Source organism: Peromyscus californicus, unplaced genomic scaffold (assembly GCF_007827085.1).
Source record: "Peromyscus californicus insignis strain IS unplaced genomic scaffold, ASM782708v3 Scaffold_14__1_contigs__length_90479793_seg_2, whole genome shotgun sequence".
NCBI lineage: Eukaryota > Metazoa > Chordata > Mammalia > Rodentia > Cricetidae > Peromyscus > Peromyscus californicus.
In genome coordinates, this window is record NW_026294436.1 from 50,772,932 (window position 1) to 50,794,057 (window position 21,126).

Genomic DNA, 21,126 nt, shown 5'->3' on the forward strand with positions numbered 1-21,126 from the left:
AAGGGGAAACTACATAGCAGCAACAAAGTGACACAGCAGAATTCGTCTTCAATCCGTCCAATAAACTCATAAATAACTTATAATTTTCCTACTTTACATAAGTATACTGTCACATTCAACATCTTAAAATTCATCTACAAAATAATTATTTTTTTCTAATTTTATAATAACTTGTCAAGCCCAAGTTCTGGCGGTTAGCTAAAAGCAGCATTCTTCAGCAATTTATGAAGCCTGCTCCCCTCCACCAAAAGAGCCGTTTCCTTATCACTGGCAGAGAGGACAAATGGCCATCCATGATACCTATTAGCATACCAAAGGACATGCTGGCCTGCAGCCTCCCTCACTACCACAAGCAGCTGTTAGACATTTCAGAGTTCACGCTGGCATCCTGGCTCTTCTCACCCTACCCCTTCCCCTCAATGCTTCAGTCCAGGGTTTCCATCCCTGGCTTCTCATCCTCCTTATAACCCCGCTATTTTGGCTATGCTCCATCTCTTTTGTCTTCCTCTCTCAGTCTTCACCTCTCATTCTCCCAACCCATTCTCCATTCAAGGCCAGATCAGTCCACTACTTTCTCTCTCTGCTCTGGATTCTTCCAGATGCCTCTGGCTGTACCCCCCTCATATCTACAATGAAAACCTTCCTTTCAACCATACCTTGTGTTGGACCCCAAAGTTTAGGGTCTCAAGTGGGCACCCCAAGAACCCAGACTCCAGTCCAGTTGATGCAACAGCATGAGGAATTTATTGGCTTCTGTACAGAAGGGCAAACTCTGCTCCCAAGAGCAAGAGCCGCATCTTACTGCAGCCCCGTAAAGGCTTTTAAAGGAAAAACCCACAAAACCTACAAGATTACAATTCCCACACAATTTCATGGCCTGATCACAGGGTGATCACAGAGGGGGTACAGTTACATAAACCTCAAGGGGGGTATCAGGGCGGGAGTGGAGCTTACACACAGGTCACGGTGGTCCTTCTTGGAACACCTGCAACTATCCCAGTCACAGTTGAGCACATCTCTTAACAGAAATCTTTTTACATTGTTATATTGTTACAGGGGTGATTGAGTAGTGGCTGAGTCAGGTGGCCCTTGGAACTAGATTTTTAGTTTCTCATTTCCTGGTGCCTGAAGTTTCTCTCTTCCTGAGGCTTGGGAGTGTAAGCCTGAAGGGCCAGGGTCTTTCACTTGCAGTGGTCATGTCATCAGTATTCACAACTGAATTTAGTTTTTCATCTCATGGGAATTACACATTTGCTACGTTCTTCCTTTAAATGTGCAAAATGTTGAGAATACAGCTAGTGCTTGCCTATAATGTGAGGCCCTGGGTTCAATCTCTATTACCATAAATCAAATAATATAAGCTCATTAATACTTCGTTAATACCAAACCACCATTAATTAACAATTAATTAATTTAAGAAACAACATTTAATAAGCCAAAGTATAGAACAAGCATAGATCATTGCAAAATAAAAAGATCAAAGTTAGGAATACAGAGATGGCTCAGTGGTTAAGAGCACTTGCTGCTCTTCCAGAGAACACTAGTTTGGTTCCCAGCACCAACATGGCAGCTTACAGTCTTCTGTAACTCCAATTCTAGGATGAGACACACTCTTCTGGCCTTTGGCATGCAATAAGCATGTACATGATGCATAGACATACATACAAGCAAAACTATCATACATATAAAATAATAAAATCTTTAAACATTAAAAGTAAATCTTTAATAAAGTATTTTTGAAAGTCCAATATGGCATGCATGTTACGAAAAGCCTAACAAGCTAAACCAAATATGTTCCCATGGTTGTATACTTTCCAAAATGCACTTCTAGCTTCCCAGTTTTCTATTTTGGTCACAGTAATTCAATTAATTCACCTTTTACAGAAATGCCCTCTTGAACTTTTCCTACTTTCTCAAGTGAATTTTGTAACATGTAGCTAGGGCTATTGTTACATGCCACTAACCTGTAACTGAAAAAAAAGGTACAACTGAGAGAGTACTAGAGCTGTTGATTTTTTATGCTGTGTTGTGCATCTACAAGGTTAAAGGTTTTATATTACATATTTCCTAATTAGCTCATTTTCCAGAGCTATTTATCAGCCTGTTCTTTCATATGTTCCCTAAAGCATAAACCCTTCAAAAATCAATGCATTTACTTATTTATTGAACACTTAACTCTTCTATTTCTTTTCCTTTTCCTTTTTTTGAGACAGCATCATATGTAGCCCAGGCTGATCTCAAACTTACTTAGCCAAGGATGATCATCTATCCTGCCTTCTCCTGGGAATTACAGGCATCTCCCCATGAATAGTCTAGTTTTGAGTAATCTTACCTCTTCTCGCCTCTCCTCTGCAGGAGTTTTAAGTTCTCGTGCTGTGTCGTCTTTGGGGTCAAACAGATAGATGTAATCTGAAGAATAACTAACAAGAATCTCTTGGCCATCTTCACTGTAACACAAAGACGTCACTCTGCAGGATTTATTACTAAGATGAGACGGGATAAATCGAGCAACCATTCCAGTAGTTCCTCTGCCTGCATAATTCCCTAAATAACAGGAATTTACTCAAAATTAATAGTGTTCCAAATACAATAAACATTTAAGAAACTCTTAGCCTGAATTATGGGATACATGAAATGATATAACAATATAAACCCAAATTATCACTTTCTGTATCTATAAGAGGTTTCCTTTTTAACAAAACAAGAAAGAATGCTATAAAGACAGCCTATGTTCCAGTTCTGTTGCTATGACAAACACCAAATGGGACTTGAGAAGGAAAGGTTTAACTTGGCTTACACTCCCAATCACAGCTCATCATTGAGGGAAGTCAGGACAGGAACTCAATGGTGGAAAGCTGCTTCCTGGCTTGCTTCCCTTGGCTTGTTCAGCTACCCTTCTTATACTACCCAGGCCCACAAAGAGCCTACATCAATTAGCAATTTAGAAAACAGGATACCACATAGGGATACCCACACGCCTATCTGACTAAGACAATTCCTCATTTGAGATTCCCTTTTCCCAGGTATGTCAAGCTGATACACACAGCATATTTAAACACACAAACAAAATAACAAAGAAACCAACTTATCATCCTTCAGAATTCTAGACTACATGATTTGCTGAAATAATGTTTACTAATAGTTGATTTCTGCACTAAGTCTTCTCCAAACTTTTCATTCAAATTAAGATCATTTCTATAATAGGAAACCTGACATTTGGCAGGACAGGTTGAATACAATTCTAATTGTTTATTGGCTACTTGTTTATTTATTCACTTATATATTTTAGAAACCATTATCTAGTTTTTGAACAACCCTTTAAAATAAATAACCTCATTAATATAACTTACAGGTGCCGGGATATTAAAATCATTTCTTTGCTTTCACATAGAACTCAAAATATCAGTAGGTTTGGGGTGTAATATATTCGACTCAACATGAAGTTAGGCTGAGGATGGAATACATGCGATGTAAGAAAACCACATCCTATGACAGAGCCTTTTCTTGTCATTAAAAATTTTTGAGATTTTTTTTAATGTATATGGGTAATTTGTCCACATGTGTGTCTATGAACCCTGTGTGTGCACTGCCCATGGAGACTGGAACAGGGCACTGGATCCCCTAGAACTGGAATTACAAATGGCTGTTAACCACTATGTGGGTGCTGGGAACCAAACCCAGGTCCTCTGGACAGCTTAGCCATTTCTCCATCCCTCTCTGTTGAAGATTTTAAGCACCTATTCTATTGAATGTACTGAGGTTTCTTCCTAGTCTAGTAATCCTCTAGATAACTAAATCAATCATCTGAAAATATCTAAATTAAAAATGTAAATAACCACTGCAACTAAGGGAAACCAAATAATGCACAATGGCTCATGATATATAGTACAATAAAAGATCTCAAGAAGAGGATTATGTATTTAAAGAGAATTTAATTTTTAAAAAATTTCTGATGACTCTTCTGTCTTCCAAGACAAAGGAGAAAGGGCCTGCTCAACAAGCACCATTGTTTTAACTCTGACTGTTATAATCATGTTGAAGGCAATATGCTATTCTTTTTATTGTAGCTTTGGATGGTCTTTCTCTTCCAGGTTCCTCTATCAGGGATGGCTCATGTAGGAGTCAACACAGCCTTCACCGTTCTCTGGGACCTTTACTGAATGCTCCCTGAATAGTCTGCAGGGTGTAGAAGGCTGGCTCCCAGATGCTAGAACCAGGAAGTCCAGGGTATCTGGGCATACCAGGGATTCCTGCCACCCCTGGGGAGCCTTGAGAGCCATCTAGTCCATTTCTCTCAAAGCTAGCAGGGCCTTGGTCACCTGAGAGCACAGTAGCTCAGAGGAACTTTTAAAAAGGATCTCTCTCAGAAGGGACACGCTTGCTCTTTCCTTCCAAGTCACTTTGTATGTTATAGCTGTACTTGACAAATGAACTTAGTGCTAGGAACATTTTGCAGATTAAAAAACAACTGTATCTCTGAAAAGGTCCACCCTAGAATGGCTGATAACTCACAGAGGCAGCTTCCCTGGAGTCCCCACCACCTCCCTCTAAAATTCATTTACTGAGAAAGCAGCAGAAACTACAAAACGAGTACTGCTCCAACCTGCAGGACCAAGAGGCCACAGCGGAGGGCAGGAGTCCAAGGCAACTGCCAAGAACTTAGGACCTCACTCTCCAGCACCCAAATGCCAAGAACACTGAGGCTGCAGAGACCAAGGTTGTCACTCACTCCTCCTCACAAGCACAGAGCTGCTAGAGCCTGAAGGATCTGAAAACGCCACCTTTCAACTTTGGAACTGTGCCAACAACCCATTCCATATGTGTTCTTTTTCTTATCTTCTGTTATCCAACTTCCACTCTTGCATTTATGTCTCATAAGGGTTTTACTTTAGTGTGTAAATTGTTTAGTTAGCTTTTAGGACTACTGTCTATGTTTCCCCAACTACTTTACTATGAGGTATTCTTTGCTATACTCTTCGGCTACATCTTATATACATCTTATATACTCCCCTCCCTTATTCCTAAAATTGATTTACTTTTTTGTGGTGGAGGGACGAAACCCAGGGACATACACATGCTAGGCTAGTACTCGATCACTAAACTACATCTCTAGTCCTTGGTTGGAATTTTGAAACCTTGTTATCTGGCTGCATAGTTGAGGCTGGCCTTGAACTCATGATTCTCCTCTCTTGCCTCCCCAGTCCTGGGATTACAGGCATTGACCACAACGTCTAGTTTATAATCCCAATTTTAAAAACTCTGGTAGTCTTCAGTTCAATTCAGGATGAGAGGAGAGAGTTCAATTGGCCCAGGAATACTAAATTCTAAGGATCCCCAAAGCTGTGTAATTCTGCTAAAAATATAAATTGTCTTGCCTCTGTTGAGAGTAATAATTAAGCCTATAATTTCATATTATCATACAGTTTCACCCAAAATGTGCATATTCAAATTGACAGGACTCCTTCCTCATCACAGTTCAAAAGAGAAAGGCTCTCAGAATGTAAAAGTCTGAGGATGGGAAGGAGTGATGTGAAATGCTGTTTTGGTAACGCTGCTATTGCATTCATGAACTCACAAGGCGCTGTGGTTGCCTGCATAAGATAAGCCCATTGACAGTCTAACACTGATGTGGTACAGGAGCCCCACCTCCAACTGAAGAGCGACTGGGAGTTGATGGGGCTAGGGAAGGGGAGTAATTTTTCTTCAGAGATGTAGCCACTGTTGAGCTGTCCAGGTCCAGTAAATAAGCCACATGTATGCACATGCAAGCAACTCTATTAAACTCAGCAGGCTATTGAGGGAAAGTGACATAAAGGCAGGAATAGAAGGGTTGCAGGGAGAAGAATGGAGGAGGAACGCAATCAAAATATAGTACACAAATGTGTGAAATTGTCAAGAATTAACTGATTAAAAACAAAACAGAGGGGATAGAGAGATGGCTCAGCGGTTAAGAGTCCTGACTGCTCCTCCAAAGGACCTGGGTTCTATTCCCAGCACCCACATGCCTGCTCACAACTCCAGGGTCCAACACCCTCACACAAACATACGTGCAGGCAAAACATCGATGCACATAAAATAAAAATAAATTATAAAAAAAGGAAAAATAGAAACGTTCTCATCTGGTATTCCCTCCCATTTGATAATCATATAGGGTGGTTATTACTGACATTGGTAGTTTCTGCCCAAGTCCTTTACTTTCCATAACATGTGACTATACATTTGATACTCATCTTTGTATATATGTACATGTACACATGCGTGATCTTTTTAATTGGACTTGGGTATCAAATAATATGTAGCATATGTTTATATCTCCTTAGCTTGGACTGCTGTGACTACTGGAATTGAAGTCTGATTTTGGAACTGCACTGGCAGCAAAGAAGACAGTCTAAAGAGAGACACTTGTATCCTTCTCTGTGGCTGTTAAAACAATGAGTCCCAGAGAATTAAAATTTCCCCAGGACTATCATTTTGGAAGCAGTAAGGGCTAAAGCCCCAGGGACATCTGGAGGAAGAATATGACTTCCAGGAAGAGATTTGACATAGATCTGTCTAAATTGTACACCCCTACTTCCTGGCTCTTGTTTCAGCCTTTCCATAAAATTATAACACTGCTACAGAAAGGCAGAGAGAAAGTAGGAATCCTTCTCTCTACAGTTTGGTCAAAATATAAGTAAATCTATTTTCCTTTATCAATATGTCTCCTAATTACTTTCAAGAAATCGTAGGTTTATAAATCAAAGTGTTCTCCTGACATTGCCAAAATTTGGCACCAATTATCATGAGGCAAAAGAGAGGCACAGAGCAGATGCTCCTGAAGTCTCTAGTAGAACTAATCCTAAGACATCTTGATTTCAGATAGCTAAATCCTAGAAATACAAGAAAACACATTTCTAGTATTTCAAGAGACTCACTTTGAGTAATTTATTATGGCAGCCTTGGGAAAGAAACAAATCAAGTGTGTTATAACTTTTTTCAGATTTGTTTTATGTGTCTGAGTGTTTGCTTGAGTGTGTGTGTGTGTGTGTGTGTGTGTGTGTGTGTGTGTGTGTGTGTATGTGTGTGTGTGTGTGTTGGGGGTGTGTATGTGTACCTGGGTGTAGGTACCTAAGGAGGTCAGAAGAATACACATCAGATTCTCTACAGTGGGAGTTACTGACAGTTGTGAAGCATCCGGTGCAGTTGTGAGCTGCCTAACACGGGTGCAGGGAACCAAACTCAAGTCCTCTGTAAGAACAGCAAATGCTCTTAATCACTGCAACATCTCCCCAGCTCCTGTTACGATTCTTTTATATCGACGAGCTGTGAAAGCATTATTCCACTAGAGTCTGCTCTCTTTATCTTGAGACAAGGTCTCATGTAGTGCATGTTGGCCTCAACAGGAATGGCCCTGAACTTCTGACCCTCCTGCTTCCAGCTATAGAGTGCTGGGACTACAGGCACGCAACACTATGCCTAGTTTCCAACAGAGCATTTGAAATTAGCAAAATACTTTTCCTCTTAGAATAATCTATGTTATTTAAATCATATTTTATAACAAAATTAAAAACTATGTAAATGTAAAATGTCATAAACATTTCTTTGAATGGCCCCAAATTTTGCCAAATATTTCCTCACCTGTAGCTCTTGTGCCCAGCATCCGCCGGTCATAAATCCGTACTGAGCTATCAGAACAACCCACGGCAAGGTAATAAGGTACTGGGGGACAAATAGCCACAGACGTGGCAGCACGCCGGCAGTTGATTAAAATATCCTAAAAAGACAGGCATGAGACCAGTTACATAGAGCTATACAGAAGTGAACACTCTAAATGTAAAACAGTTTCCCTCTAACTATAAGATAATAACCTATCTCAGACATTCTAATTCAGTGAGCAAAAAAAAAAAAGGGAAAACACAACAATATGGTTTTCTTGTAATTTATTTTTTAAGACTGTAAGAATTCATTTCTAGCATATTTAGCCAACAGGAAACCTTACAATATTATTTCTATCACATATATTTACCAATTTCATAAATTGAACATCTTGGTAGTTAGGAATTATTCTGGAGTCATTGGATTTTCTTTATACTTTCCAACTACACATATAATAAGCTTTACTAAGGAAATAATTCTTCCACTTCTTAACCCTTGTATTATTATGAGGACATTACCTAGAAAAGGACACCTGTACCCCCCTAAGGTGTGGACTAATACATGGTTTAAAAGCATTTGGAATAATGAAATGATCACCAAAGGTATCTCATTGAGTCATAATTGATTTGTCTAAGTCACTGGTACAGAACTTGGACTCTTACATCTTTGCAGTCTTCTTTTGTGCAGCTAGTTTTGATGCGTGTGTCAAACCACCGAACGGTTCCATCTTCCCCACAGGACAGGAAGGTGTAAGGGTCATTTGGGACAGTCATAATCTGAAGATGAGACAAAAGTGCAAGAAATACCACTGAAGAACTGAATGGGGGGCTTAGAAATACACTGCTACTGTTTGATACATCGTGAAGGTAAACGCAACAAAACTATCCATGTAAGTCATTATCTATGACTTATCCAAAGCATGATTTAAAATACAGAATACACAGACATACAGCAGCCTTGTAAAATGATTACTTTGAAATTATATTAATATAACTTCATATAAGATTTTCCAAAATCATAAACATTGAACAACATAACTTTAGAAGTATGGTTAAATTGAAGACATTGAAGTGGGAAGATTATGCTGAATTAGCCATATGGAGCCAAAATAATTATAAGAGTCATTATGAGTCAAAGAGGGAGGCAAAAATGTACCTGTCAGAAAAGACCATAAGATAATGGAAAAAGTCAAACAGAAAAAAAATGCTTTGAAGACTGGTGACTTAAAAGACAGAGGAAGGAACCCTCATTCAGAGCATACATAAAGGTTACAGACGTGGAAAAGGTAAAACCATCAGGCTCACAGACCCATAAACACTTGAATTTGAGCCTAGAAAGATTCATTTTAGTTGATTTTCAGATTAAAAAAATTGTGTTGTCTGTTTCTCTAAAACTTCAAGTATTGATATTTCTTTGCTTTTATTAAACAAGTTTATAAACAACACAAAATAATAAGACTTATACATGACAGAAAGTCAGTTATAAAAAGCACACTTAACACAAATGAATGGAATGCATATTTCAAGGAAGATATGACTTTTGACTTATTTCACATATGTGAGAAATGTGATTATTATATCACCTCAATGAGTTAGCAGTGTTGAGTTATTTACTTATAAAGTCATTTTATCAGTAAAATGTATTGCAACTTGTTGCTAACTCAGCTCTGATGACTTCATTCAATAAAAGGGTCATTTTTCACTTTGTATACTACTGTCTATAAACCAAATTCTTAGGAGCACATATTTCCTAAAGTATTATTTATACAACTGATTTAATTCCTTCATCTAACTGGTTCACTAGTTTAGAAAAACAAGTTTCATTCAGGCAATTACAATATGAATCATTAAAACATTTGTAAGTGATGCCCTGTGACAAAGACTTGACTAGGAGTACAAAGCAATTAGGAAAGCTATGTTCAGTCTAGCCGCTGACCTAGTAAGAGACTTAGTGAGCACACATGAAGATACCAGCCAGTGTCTCAGTTGACTTCCTGTTGGCTGGAAAATGTAGGACTCTCAGCTACTTTTCCACTCAGCTTGCATACCACCATGCTCCCTGCCACGATGATAATGGACTGAACCTCTGAACCTTAAGTAAGACATCCCAATTATGTTTTCCTTTATAAGAGTTGTCATGGTCATGGTGTCTCTTCACAACAACAGAAACCCTAACTAAGACAGAAGTTGGTACCAGGAGTGGGGTATTATTGCTGTGATAGGCCTGACCAAGTTTTTGTTTGAAGTAATATGGACTTTAGTTCTTTGGGTTAGGAAAGCAATGTGGAATGCTTTAAGCACTGCTTAATGGACCATACTAAAAGGAACATAAAAAACAGAGTTGCAAAGAGTTATTTGAACTGTGGGATGCTGGCTCAAAAGGTTACAAAGGAGAATAATATTAATATATGGCCTAGATATTATTCTTGTGATATTGTGGTAAAGAATGTGGCTGCTTTTTGCCCTTGTCCAAAGAGTCCACCTGAGGCTAAAGTGAGAGGTTTTGGATTACTTCTGTTGGCAGAAGAAATCTCAAAACAGCCTAATATAGACTCTGTCATGTGGTTATTAGTAGTAACTCTAATGAAGATTTATAATGAAAAGGAACAAGCTAAGCAAGGAAAAATATAAAATGTACAGATTGAGAAAAGGGGCACCAGGAAGCAGAATAGAGCTAAATTCTGTGCTCAATGAGATAAATGGATTAAGAAATGGAATAAAGGGAGTAGTGACCATCCCATCCAGTTAAATTTCCAATTTGTTAAAAAGAACTAAAGAAAAGCTTAGAGCTGGGAATGGTGATGCACACCTTTAATCCCAGCACTCCACAAGCAGAGGCTGATGGCTCTCTGAGTTTGAGGTCAGCCTGGTCTACAGAGCAAGTTCAAGGACAGCCAAGCTTAGGCAGTGAAGAACAGAAAGCTGATGAAGATGTAATTGAATGGAAGGGCCATGTTCCATGATCCAGCTCCAGTAAGCAGCAGAATTTGGCATCTTCAGGCATGTGGTTCTTGTTTTAGAGTTAAGGACAGAAGAAACAGGTTTTGGAATTTGCCTCCATGCCTAAGAAAAACTGCTGAGGCCAGGCTTGTGTCAGGAGTGTCCCTGAATGGAGGCCTAGTAGAGAGGCTATTGAGTGAAGCTGTGAAAGTGAAGCCTGGATTGCCTTGGAGAACCCAAAATGTTAGAGATGCCAGAGTCATGGGATACCTCCTGAGGAGAGCTGCTAACAGGGAGTGGAACCAGCCCAAAAGAAAGAAGTGTGTTGCAGTCAACAAAGCTGAACAGAGTGGAGATCTGAAGAGCATTTTGACATCAGACATGGAGATGCAGAGTTTGGAATTTGCCCAGCTGGTTTTCGGTCTGGCTTTGGTCCAGTATTTCCTCACTGTGCTCCATTCCCTATGCTTTGGAATGGTAATGTATATCCTGTGCAGTTATATGCTGGAAGTATGTGATCTGCTTTTTTATTTTGATCTTACAGGTGATTATAGTTAATAGATTGCCTGAATCGCAGAAGAGACTTTGAACTCTGGACTTTTAAACATTGTTGAGACTGTGATAGACTATGGGGACTTTTGAAGTTGGACTAAATACATTTTGTATTATGATATTGTTAAAAAGCTTTTGGGGACCAGGGAGTGAAACATGGTAGTTTGAATGTAATTGTCCCCCATAAGCTCATAGAGAGCGGCACTATTAGGAGATGTGACCTTGTTGGAGTGGGTATGGCCTTGTTGGAGGAAGTGTGTCACTGTGGCAGTGGGCTTTGGAGTTTCCTATGCTCAGGATAATGCCCAATGTCTCAGTTGACTTGCTGCCTGCCTGCAAGATGTAGGGCTCTTAGCTACTTCTCCAGCACCATGTCTGCCTGCACACTGCCATGCTCCCCACCATGATGATAATGGATGGAACCTATGAACTGTAAGCAAGCCATTCCAATTAATGTTTTCCTTTATAAAAAGTTGCCATGGTCATGGTGTCTCTTCACAGCAATAGAAACCCTAACCAAGACAAAAACCAATACAAAATTTACAAAAATCAGCCCCAGAAAAACTAAACACGCCGGGCGGTGGTGGCGCACGCCTTTAATCCCAGCACTCGGGAGGCAGAGCCAGGCGGATCTCTGTGAGTTCGAGGCCAGCCTGGACTACCAAGTGAGTTCCAGGAAAGGCGCAAAGCTACACAGAGAAACCCTGTCTCGAAAAACCAAAAAAAAAAAAAAACAAAAAAAAAAAAAAAAAAAAAAACTAAACACCTTAAACACCTGGGAGACAGAAGCAGATCGATTTCTGTGAGTTCAGGGCCAGCCTGGTCTACAAAGTGAGTTTCATGCCTGTAAGGGCTACACAGTGAGACCCTATCCCAAAAGTTTTCTTTATTTTATTGTGTTACTGCAACACAAAATAAACTTACACAGAGAGGAAGACAGAAATGAATCTCTGTAAGGCAGTGCATTACAGAGGACAAAACCTACTACAGAAGCATGTAGTAAAGCAATAGAAGCATCTTTAAAGGTCTGCCACAATAAAACACATTATCTTTGGGGCTGGAGAGATGGCTCAGAGGTTAAGAGCACTGACTGCTCTTCCAGAGGTCCTGAGTTCAATTCCCAGCAACCACATGGTGGCTCACAACCACCCGCAATTAGATCTGGTGCCCTCTCCTGGCCTGCAAAGACACATGCAGGCAGAACACTGTATACATAATAAATAAAATAAATTTAAAAAAAAAACACATTATCTTTATATGCTAACTTAAAATTAATTTAAAAATAAAGAAATAAATACACAAGGTGGGGCTAGTACCTGTTTAAGGCACGGTTGTTTAAGCAATTGCAAATTCATCTTACAATACTAATACTTGATTCTTACTTTTATAACTTTATGCACAAAATCTACCATGATAAATTTTCAGAAGTGCTTTGGTGAAATACAATCTTCCAATAATTTCTATACCAAAAAAAGTAGATGCGTGTGTAAACAAATGCACAGACACATCTATACACGTACACAGAAGCACGCATTTACACATGCAATCCCAGCACTGTACCTCATAAGTAGTTCCATAATGGCACGTAAATTGGCACTGTCTGTTGGTTTCTGCATCTTGCTCGATATTAGTATAGAATATGACTCCATCTCCAGAGCAAGACACAATCTGCTTATCATCTGTGCACGGCAAAAACTTTGCACTAAATATATTTGCTCGGTGCCCTGAACGGATCGTTGTCAAAACCTAAAACATACAAAAAATGTAGTTCATAGCAAGTAATTTCTTTTCCTAGTGAGAAATATTCATGTTTAATATAATCACAACCAGTAATAAATTCTCATTAACAACCTCAACAAAAGGTTAATGTTTGATTCCAAACTAATTATAAAAGCATCAGAATCTCACAAATGTTCTTTTGTTCAAAATTATCACCACTTGGAGTGATTCCCTGAAAAGCAACTTCAGCACACTTCTCCTTATTTAAATCATTTATCTCTCTCACTCATAAATTCTTAGTAACTAAGAAAGAACTATTTTGACTGACTTTTGAAACAGTATGTACTAGGTGATTAATTAATTTTCTTTCAAGACAATCAAAATGGCTGAAAATTGAATTAATAAAATGGTACAATGAGCATACAGCAGAAGTTCCAACATCTAATTCCTTACTGTGACAGAAATAAAGGTTAATATCAGTACTTAATATCTGCAATATACATTGCAGATTTAGAACTGATTTTCCTTAGTACTTAAAAATTGAGAGGAAAAATAACCAAAACCTAAAAAACAAAAACAAAAAACCCTGAACAGACAGTCCAAAGATAAACAGACAATCCTTAAAATTATGAAAAAATGCTCAATTTTATTCATAAATGAGCTGAAATTGTACTGAGATACCAATTCTTGTTCAACATAGAAGCATGACATCAGCCTCTCGAAGCAGGCCTGTGAGTGAGCTAAATGAGAGCGAAGTCCAAGAGTTCATCAAGAATGTACAAAACCATTTACATGTTGACCCCATGCCCAGGGAAGTTTATTTCTAAGAACTTATCCCAAAGCAATACCTCTAGCAATAAAAGAAATAATCTGTGAGATGACTGACTTATTACTTACAGCAGTAAAATACAGCACTAGCTTAATGAACTGATGTATCTATCTCCGTAACAGAGTATATGGTGAACAGAAATTTCTGCTGTGCCTTAAAAAAACAAAAAGGGAACCTGGCCATGCAGTGCTGACATTGGCTTATGTCTCATAAGCAAATGTGCAACAAGTACCACAAAGAATAACACCCACAGCACAGCATCGATGCAAACCCTCTGATCTCAGCTCCTGGGCAACAGAGGCAGAAGTGGGAGCTCAAACTCAGGCTAGCTACAGAGCCAGTTCCAGACCAGCCTGTGCTACACAGCAAGACCCTGTCTCAACACACAAAACAACCACAAACCCCAGTATCGGTGATAGATTATAATATACTGAATAAAAATTAAGCCGGGCGGTGGTGGCGCACGCCTTTAATCCCAGCACTCGGGAGGCAGAGCCAGGAGGATCTCTGTGAGTTCGAGGCCAGCCTGGGCTACCAAGTGAGTCCCAGGAAAGGCGCAAAGCTACACAGAGAAACCCTGTCTCGAAAAACCAAAAAAAAAAAAAAATTAAAATCTGCAAATTCACAAGCTGCTTTAAAGACTTTAGGGACAAAAAGTTAGTTGCAGAAAAAAATTCACTATAGTCTAGATCTTAAATACGCTGATCCCGGGGGTGGGAGGTTGGGGTGGGGAGTGGTAGCCCATTTATTTAAAGGACTGGCCCCAGGGGTAGAAATACTTAGGAGGAAGTGGAAACTCTGGGAGGTCACTGGGAGTATACACACGCAAAGCACTGTAAGATCCTAGTGTGGATCTTCTTCCTCTTTACTTCCTGCCAAAGAGGCCAGTGGTGTGACTATCACAAACTCCTGCTGTGATATGCTGCCCAATCATAAACCCAAAGCAACGGAGTCAAAGAACCATGAGCTGAACCCTCCAAAGCCACAGGCTGAAAGCCTTCTTCTTTTAAAGTTAATCATCTCAGTCATTTGGGTAATGACAAATGCAGAAAGCTAGGGCTAGAGCCAAGTAGAATAGACTACACCTTTAATTCAGTTTGCTGGTACACTGAGGCAGGTGGATTACTGTGAGTTTGAGGATAGCCTGGGTTACACAGTGTTTCAAAGGTGGGGCAAGGTCCTTAAAAAATACAAGGCTGGCGTGAAGGTGCTTGCCACTCCTGCGGAGGACCCAGTTTGGCTCCCAGCACCCAGAGGGCAGCTAACAATCATCGGGAACTACAGTTCCCGGGGATCTGCTGCTCTCTTCTAGCCTCCTACACCTAGCACGCACGTAGCACACATACATACATGAAGGTAAACCACTAACACACATAAAATAAAAATAAATATTTTTAAAAGGAGTGAGGGCTGGAGAGATGGCTCAGACATTAAGAACACTTATTGCTCTTCCAGAGATCAGAGTTCAATTCCCTGCACCCACACTACAGCTCATAACTCTGTAACTTGAAGTTCCAAGGGATCCAATGCCCTCTTTTGGCCTCGCAGGTACCAGGAACACATGTGATACAAAGATATATATATATGTGTGCAAAACATCTATACACATAAAATGATTTTAAAAAAAAAAAAGAAAGATAAAAAATAGAACATAAGGCTACAGCAATGACTCAGGGTTAAAGCCACACAAGTTTGAGGACCAGAACCTGGATTCCCCAGAAACCACGTGAATGCCAGGTGTGTAAACAGCCCATCTGTAATTTCAGCCTTGGAAGGCAGAGCCAGGGAACCACAAAGCAAGCAGGCTAGCCATAACCTCAGCTATGGCTTGACTGAGAGATCCTGCCCCAATGTAAAAAGTTAAGAGTGATCAAGGATGACTCCTGATGCCAACATCAGGCCTCTACATGTATACATGCACACATGCCATGTATGCCTACACACATATGTACCCATATACATACAAAAACATGCATATATAAATATGCACAACAATATCCCTCACCCCACACACAAAAAAATGGGAAAAGGAAGAAAAAATAAAACATAATTTAAAAGTTCACAATATTTTGGGAGGCAAAAGAAAGAAACTGGTAGTATTTACCTTCATAAGAACTACATGATACACTTACTTTTTTTTTTTCTTTTCATTTTTTGAGACAGGGTTTCTCTTTGTAGTCCTGACTGTCCTGGAACTCACTCTGTAGACCAGGTTGGCCAGGACTCAGAGATCCACCTGCCTCTGCCTCCCTAGTGCCCGGCTGATAAACTTACTTAGCTGTAAGTGGTGGAACACACCTTTTATCCCAACATAGGGGAAGGAGAGGCAGGTGGAGCTCTGTGAGTTCCAAACCAGCCTGGTCTACATAGCAAGTTCCAGGCCAGTCAGTGCTACACAGTGAGACTTTGTCTAAAAACAAAACAAAACAATGAAAATTTAAAAAAAAAAACAAACCTATTATTTTAAAAAGCTTTATCCTGGGGCTAGAGAGATGGCTCAAGTTAAGATCACTTCTGTTCCTGCAGAGTACCTATGCTCAGTTCCCAGAACCCACTTGGTGGTTCACAATCATCTTTAACTCCAGTTCCAGGGAATCCGACACCTTCTGACCTCTATGGACACCAAGTATGCAAGCCAAATATTTATACACATAAAATAATCTAAAAAAATTAAGTTTTATCTCTTAATATAAAATTAATGGTATAACTAAATATATTAAATATGCTGAGAAGCTCAATAGTATACTATCATTATCATCTACAAAAATTTTAATTATAAAAATTCCTTTAATATTTCTGATATTTCTTGTAAAACACTTAAAATTAAAACACTTGAGATGTTCCTAAGTTGTGAAATAGAATGTTATGATATACAAGTTTGAACAAGCCTTTACTGCTTCTTTTGGAGTAATCCAAATTAAGTAATGTATGCTATTAATTCTGTTGTGAATATTTGCCCTTTGAAGTGCTCTTAAACATGAAAAAACTGCCGGGCGGTGGTGGCGCACGCCTTTAATCCCAGCACTCGGGAGGCAGAGCCAGGCGGATCTCTGTGAGTTCGAGGCCAGCCTGGACTACCAAGTGAGTTCCAGGAAAGGCACAAAGCTACACAGAGAAACCCTGTCTCGAAAAACCAAAAAAAAAAAAAAAAAAAACATGAAAAAACTGTTTGTAATTTGGAGAGTGTTTTGCTTCACAAATAGTAAAAACTGAACTATTCTGTGAGCCCATGGGGAGCAGAGTTATTGCTGCTCTATCTGCATGAGAGAAGAGGGCATTAGATCAGGACCTTTGGAAGAGTTGTCAATGCATTTAACCATTGAGCCATGTCTCCAGCCCCTAGAGGCAGTCTTGATACTGTAACCTAGATTAGCCATAAATTTAAGATCCTTCTGTCTCTACCTTTTGGGTGCTAGGATTGCAGGTTTGTGCTATCAAAAGGTTATTCTTTTTTTTTTTTTTTTTTTTTTTTGGTTTTTCGAGACAGGGTTATCTGTGTAGTTATGGTGCCTGTCCTGGATCTCGCTCTGTAGACCAGACTGACCTCAAACTCACAGAGATCCTCCCAGCTCTGCCTCCCGAGTGCTGGGATTAAAGGTATGCACCACTGCTGCCCGGCTTCAAAAAGTTATTTCTAATATGCTACAAATAAATAACAACAGTAAGCAAAATTCACTCATTCAAACACCTTAATGTTAGTGAAAAGAAAAAAACACAATGTCCTCTTTTGTTCAAACAATGTTACTGAGATATCATTTGTCTTATAAACACTTGGATAAAGTGAAAACTTAAATATCCCAGCAGGGCATAGTGGCGGACACCTTTAATCCCAACACTCAGGAGACAGAGGCAGGTGGATCTCTGTGAGTTTGAGGCCAGCCTGGTCTATATAGTGAGTTCCAGGCCAGCCAGAGCTACATAGGAAGACCCTGTCTCAAAAAAACAAACCAAACAAACAAGCAAAAATCTTACATATTCCAAAGGAAACTGCAGTACCTACACATAACAATGTCTAAATTACACAATTAACTTGAATAAAGAGGATATTCTAATACAAATGCCTATCCTGTGATTACAATCTCCTCATTCCTAGCTTCTTTTTTTATCATCAAATTATACATATTTAAGCACTTCACCTTTCTGCTGTACGGATTACTAATAACAAGTTTGGTGTCATCAGAGCCAGATAAAATATATTCTCCAGTGTCATTCCAACAGATTGTATTAACCTAAAAAAAAAAGAAAAAAGAAACATAAGTAAATTGGACATAAAAAGGAGTGAACCATCTTTCACTTACCTGTGTTACAGAACTTACAACTCTAATAAAGCTACTGTCTATGATGGAAACTTTACAGACTGAAAATCCGGACTTCAGTCCTTGATTCACATACCAGAGTCCTGGAAACCACTGTTACAACCTAAAAGGCTCAAGAAACTGCAGAAGTCAACCATTGTTCTTGGATCCTCCAGACAAACTACTACCACTATGACCAAAGACACCAGGCAGTCCTGACTTGAGCAGAGCAATGGAAACCTCTGCGGGAAACCGTGTCTGGGTAGGAAAACTTGAATTACAACATGCTAAAAGCGTTAATAAAGTAGACAACACAAGAGAACCGGTGATCTAAAGTAGAGAGGGGATTCTAAAAGAGAACAGTAAAGTAATGCTAGAGTCAATAACAGTTTAACAAAAATGAAGAATGGCTTTGATAGGCTTATAGCATACTGGACATAGTTGAGGAAACTCTCTAACCTCAATGATTGATATATAGAAACCTTAAAAACTACAAAGAAAAGCCAGGTGGTGATGGTGCGTGCCTTTAATCTCAGCACTTGGAAGGCAGAGGCAGGCGGATCTCTGTGAATTTGAGGCCAGCCTGGTCTACAGAGCGAGATCCAGGACAGGCTCAAAAACTACACAAAGAAACCCTCGCTAAAAAAAAAAAAAAAAAAAAAAAACCTACAAAGAGAACGAAGTCCAAGAGTGGGGGAGGGGAAAGTCACTGGAATATCCAAAGACTGTGATACAAACACAAAAAGTATATAATCCATGTTTATGGGAATACCAAACAACTAAAGTGAGAAAGGGAAGAAACATTTGAAACAATAATGACAGACTGTCCTCAAAATAATATCAGCAAACTACAGATTCAGGGTGCTCAGAGGAAATTGAGGAGAACAAGTGACTACAGAACTTCAAGTATGTGAATTAAGTCCTGGGAAGAGGCCACACAAGGCTGATTAACTAATAAGAACTAAGTGGTGTGGAGAGGCTGGAATGCTACAGGTTCCAGGCTGATAAATTACAATTTATCTTGGGCTATCTTCAGCTCCCTTTCTTGCTCACCTGTGTCTGACTTAGCATCCTTTCGATATCAGGTGAACCCTTTTGGAACATATTAACTTAGCAGACCATTAGCTTCCACCAAGCCCAAAACTACGAATTATCAGATAACACCTAAACCTGTAGACAGCATCTGAGACAGAGCTTCCCCTACTTTGCTGAGACTATCTACCTGATTCTTCCATTGATGTATTTTTTAAAGTGTCTTGACGTACAAATATCTTTGTTCTGTTACTACAAAATGTTCAGAAACTGTTACTGTGTTTAACATGGTATTTAGGGCTGCTTAAATCTCTGTCCCTGGGCCACCATCATTCACATCTGGCTCTAGAATAAACTCTCTCTTGGGGTTTTGAGGTGAGAACTGTGTTTCTTCCATCAAAAATAACTGAGTATCTTCCCAGATAAAGAAAATCAAAGATAAAGAAACAATCCTGAAAAAAAGCTAGAAGAGGTACCTTATCTATAGAGGAAAAGATAATAATGTCACCTGACTTCTCAGAAATAATATAAATAAGAAATGTAGAATGATATAAAGTGTTGAGGGAAAATAAAACATTCACAAAGAATTCTGTACTCCATGAAAATCACCCTTTCAAAATTAAAGACTAAATAAAGACAGTCTCCAATAAACAAGAATTGAGAATATTTTGTTTCTGGGAGAACTCCAAGAAACGTTAAGAAACTTTTTAGAGAAATGTAAATAACAGGCCAGAAAATTTGGAACCTCAAAAAGGAAATAATATGGCTGGAAAGAAGGACCAGCATTAAGAGCACTTGCTGCTCTTCCAGAAGACCCAGCCCTAGGGGGATCCAGTGCCTCTGATCTCTAAGGAATGATAGATCACTCTAGGTCACATAGCAAGATCTAGGCCAGCCAGGGCTACCTATCAAGAACTTGTCCAAAAATAAATAAATACATAAATAAAAAAGCAACAAATATGCACCTATACTTACAATTCATTTATTCCACTCCTAGGTATCTATCAAAAAAACAATAAAAACAAACAAAAACTGTACACAAATGCTTCATGGTAACTTCATAGTCTCTAGTTAGAAATACTGCCCACCAGTAGGTGAATAGTTGAATTACAGTATACCCATATAAGGAGCCCTCAGCAATAACAAATAACCACTGACATCCTCAACATGAATGAGTCTCAAAATAATTATTCTAACTAATTCTAAGTAAAGAAGTTATACATCAAAGAGAATGCAAGGCCAGAGGTACACAGCTCAGTGGTAGAGCACTTGTACTACAGCATGTACTGGGCTTTGAGCTTGATCCCTGGCATAAAAGCAAAGTGCTTGATGGTTCTATTTATTAAAATTCTAGAAAGTAGTACACTTGAACACATTGGCACAGGAGATCACTTCCTAAATATAACACCAGCAGCACAGACACTGAGAGAAACAATTAATAAATGGGACCTCTTGAAACGGAGAAGCTTTTGAAGAGCAAAAGACATGGTCAATAAGACAAAAAGACAGCCTACAGAATGGGAAAAGATCTTCAGACCAACCCCACATCTGACAGAGGACTGATCTACAAAGTATTTAAAGAACTCAAGAAACTAGACATCAAAATACTGAACAATCCAATTTTAAAAAATGGGCTATAGAGCTAAACAGAATTCTCAGAAGAAGAATCTCAAATGGCTGAAATACATTTAAGGAAATGCTCAACATCCTTAGTCATCAGAGAAATGCAAATCAAAATGACTCTGAGATACCACCTTACACCTGTCAGAATGGCTATGATCAAAAACACTATGACAGTCTATGTTGGAGAGGATGCGGAGCAAAGGGAACACTCCTCCACTATTGGTGGGAGTGCAAACTTGTACAACCACTGTGGAAATCAGTATGGCGGTTTCTCAGAAAACTGGGACTCGATCTACCTCAAGACCCAGCCATATCACTCTTGGGCATATACCCAAGGAATGCTCAATCATACCACAAAGATTCCTGCTCAACTATGTTCATAGCAGCATTATTCATAATAGCCAGGACCTGGAAACAACCCAGAGGCCCGTCAACTGAAGAATGGATTAAGAAAATGTGGTACATATACACAATGGAGTACTATTCAGCAGAGAAAAACAAT

General features: G+C 39.2%; 1 protein-coding gene across 6 annotated transcripts in view; it reads right to left on the reverse strand.

The window, feature by feature from the left end:
* Dcaf6 (DDB1 and CUL4 associated factor 6) overlaps positions 1–21,126 on the reverse strand; it is a 115,189-nt gene that overhangs the window by 69,721 nt on the left and 24,342 nt on the right. For all 6 annotated transcript variants that reach the window (XM_052737468.1, XM_052737467.1, XM_052737466.1 and 3 more), the window contains exons 4-8: positions 17,811–17,903; positions 12,687–12,872; positions 8,298–8,411; positions 7,618–7,753; positions 2,333–2,544 (exon numbers count right to left, since the gene is read on the reverse strand). In XM_052737468.1, the coding sequence (XP_052593428.1) occupies positions 2,333–2,544; positions 7,618–7,753; positions 8,298–8,411; positions 12,687–12,872; positions 17,811–17,903 (741 nt within the window). The remainder of the gene's footprint in view (positions 1–2,332; positions 2,545–7,617; positions 7,754–8,297; positions 8,412–12,686; positions 12,873–17,810; positions 17,904–21,126) is intronic.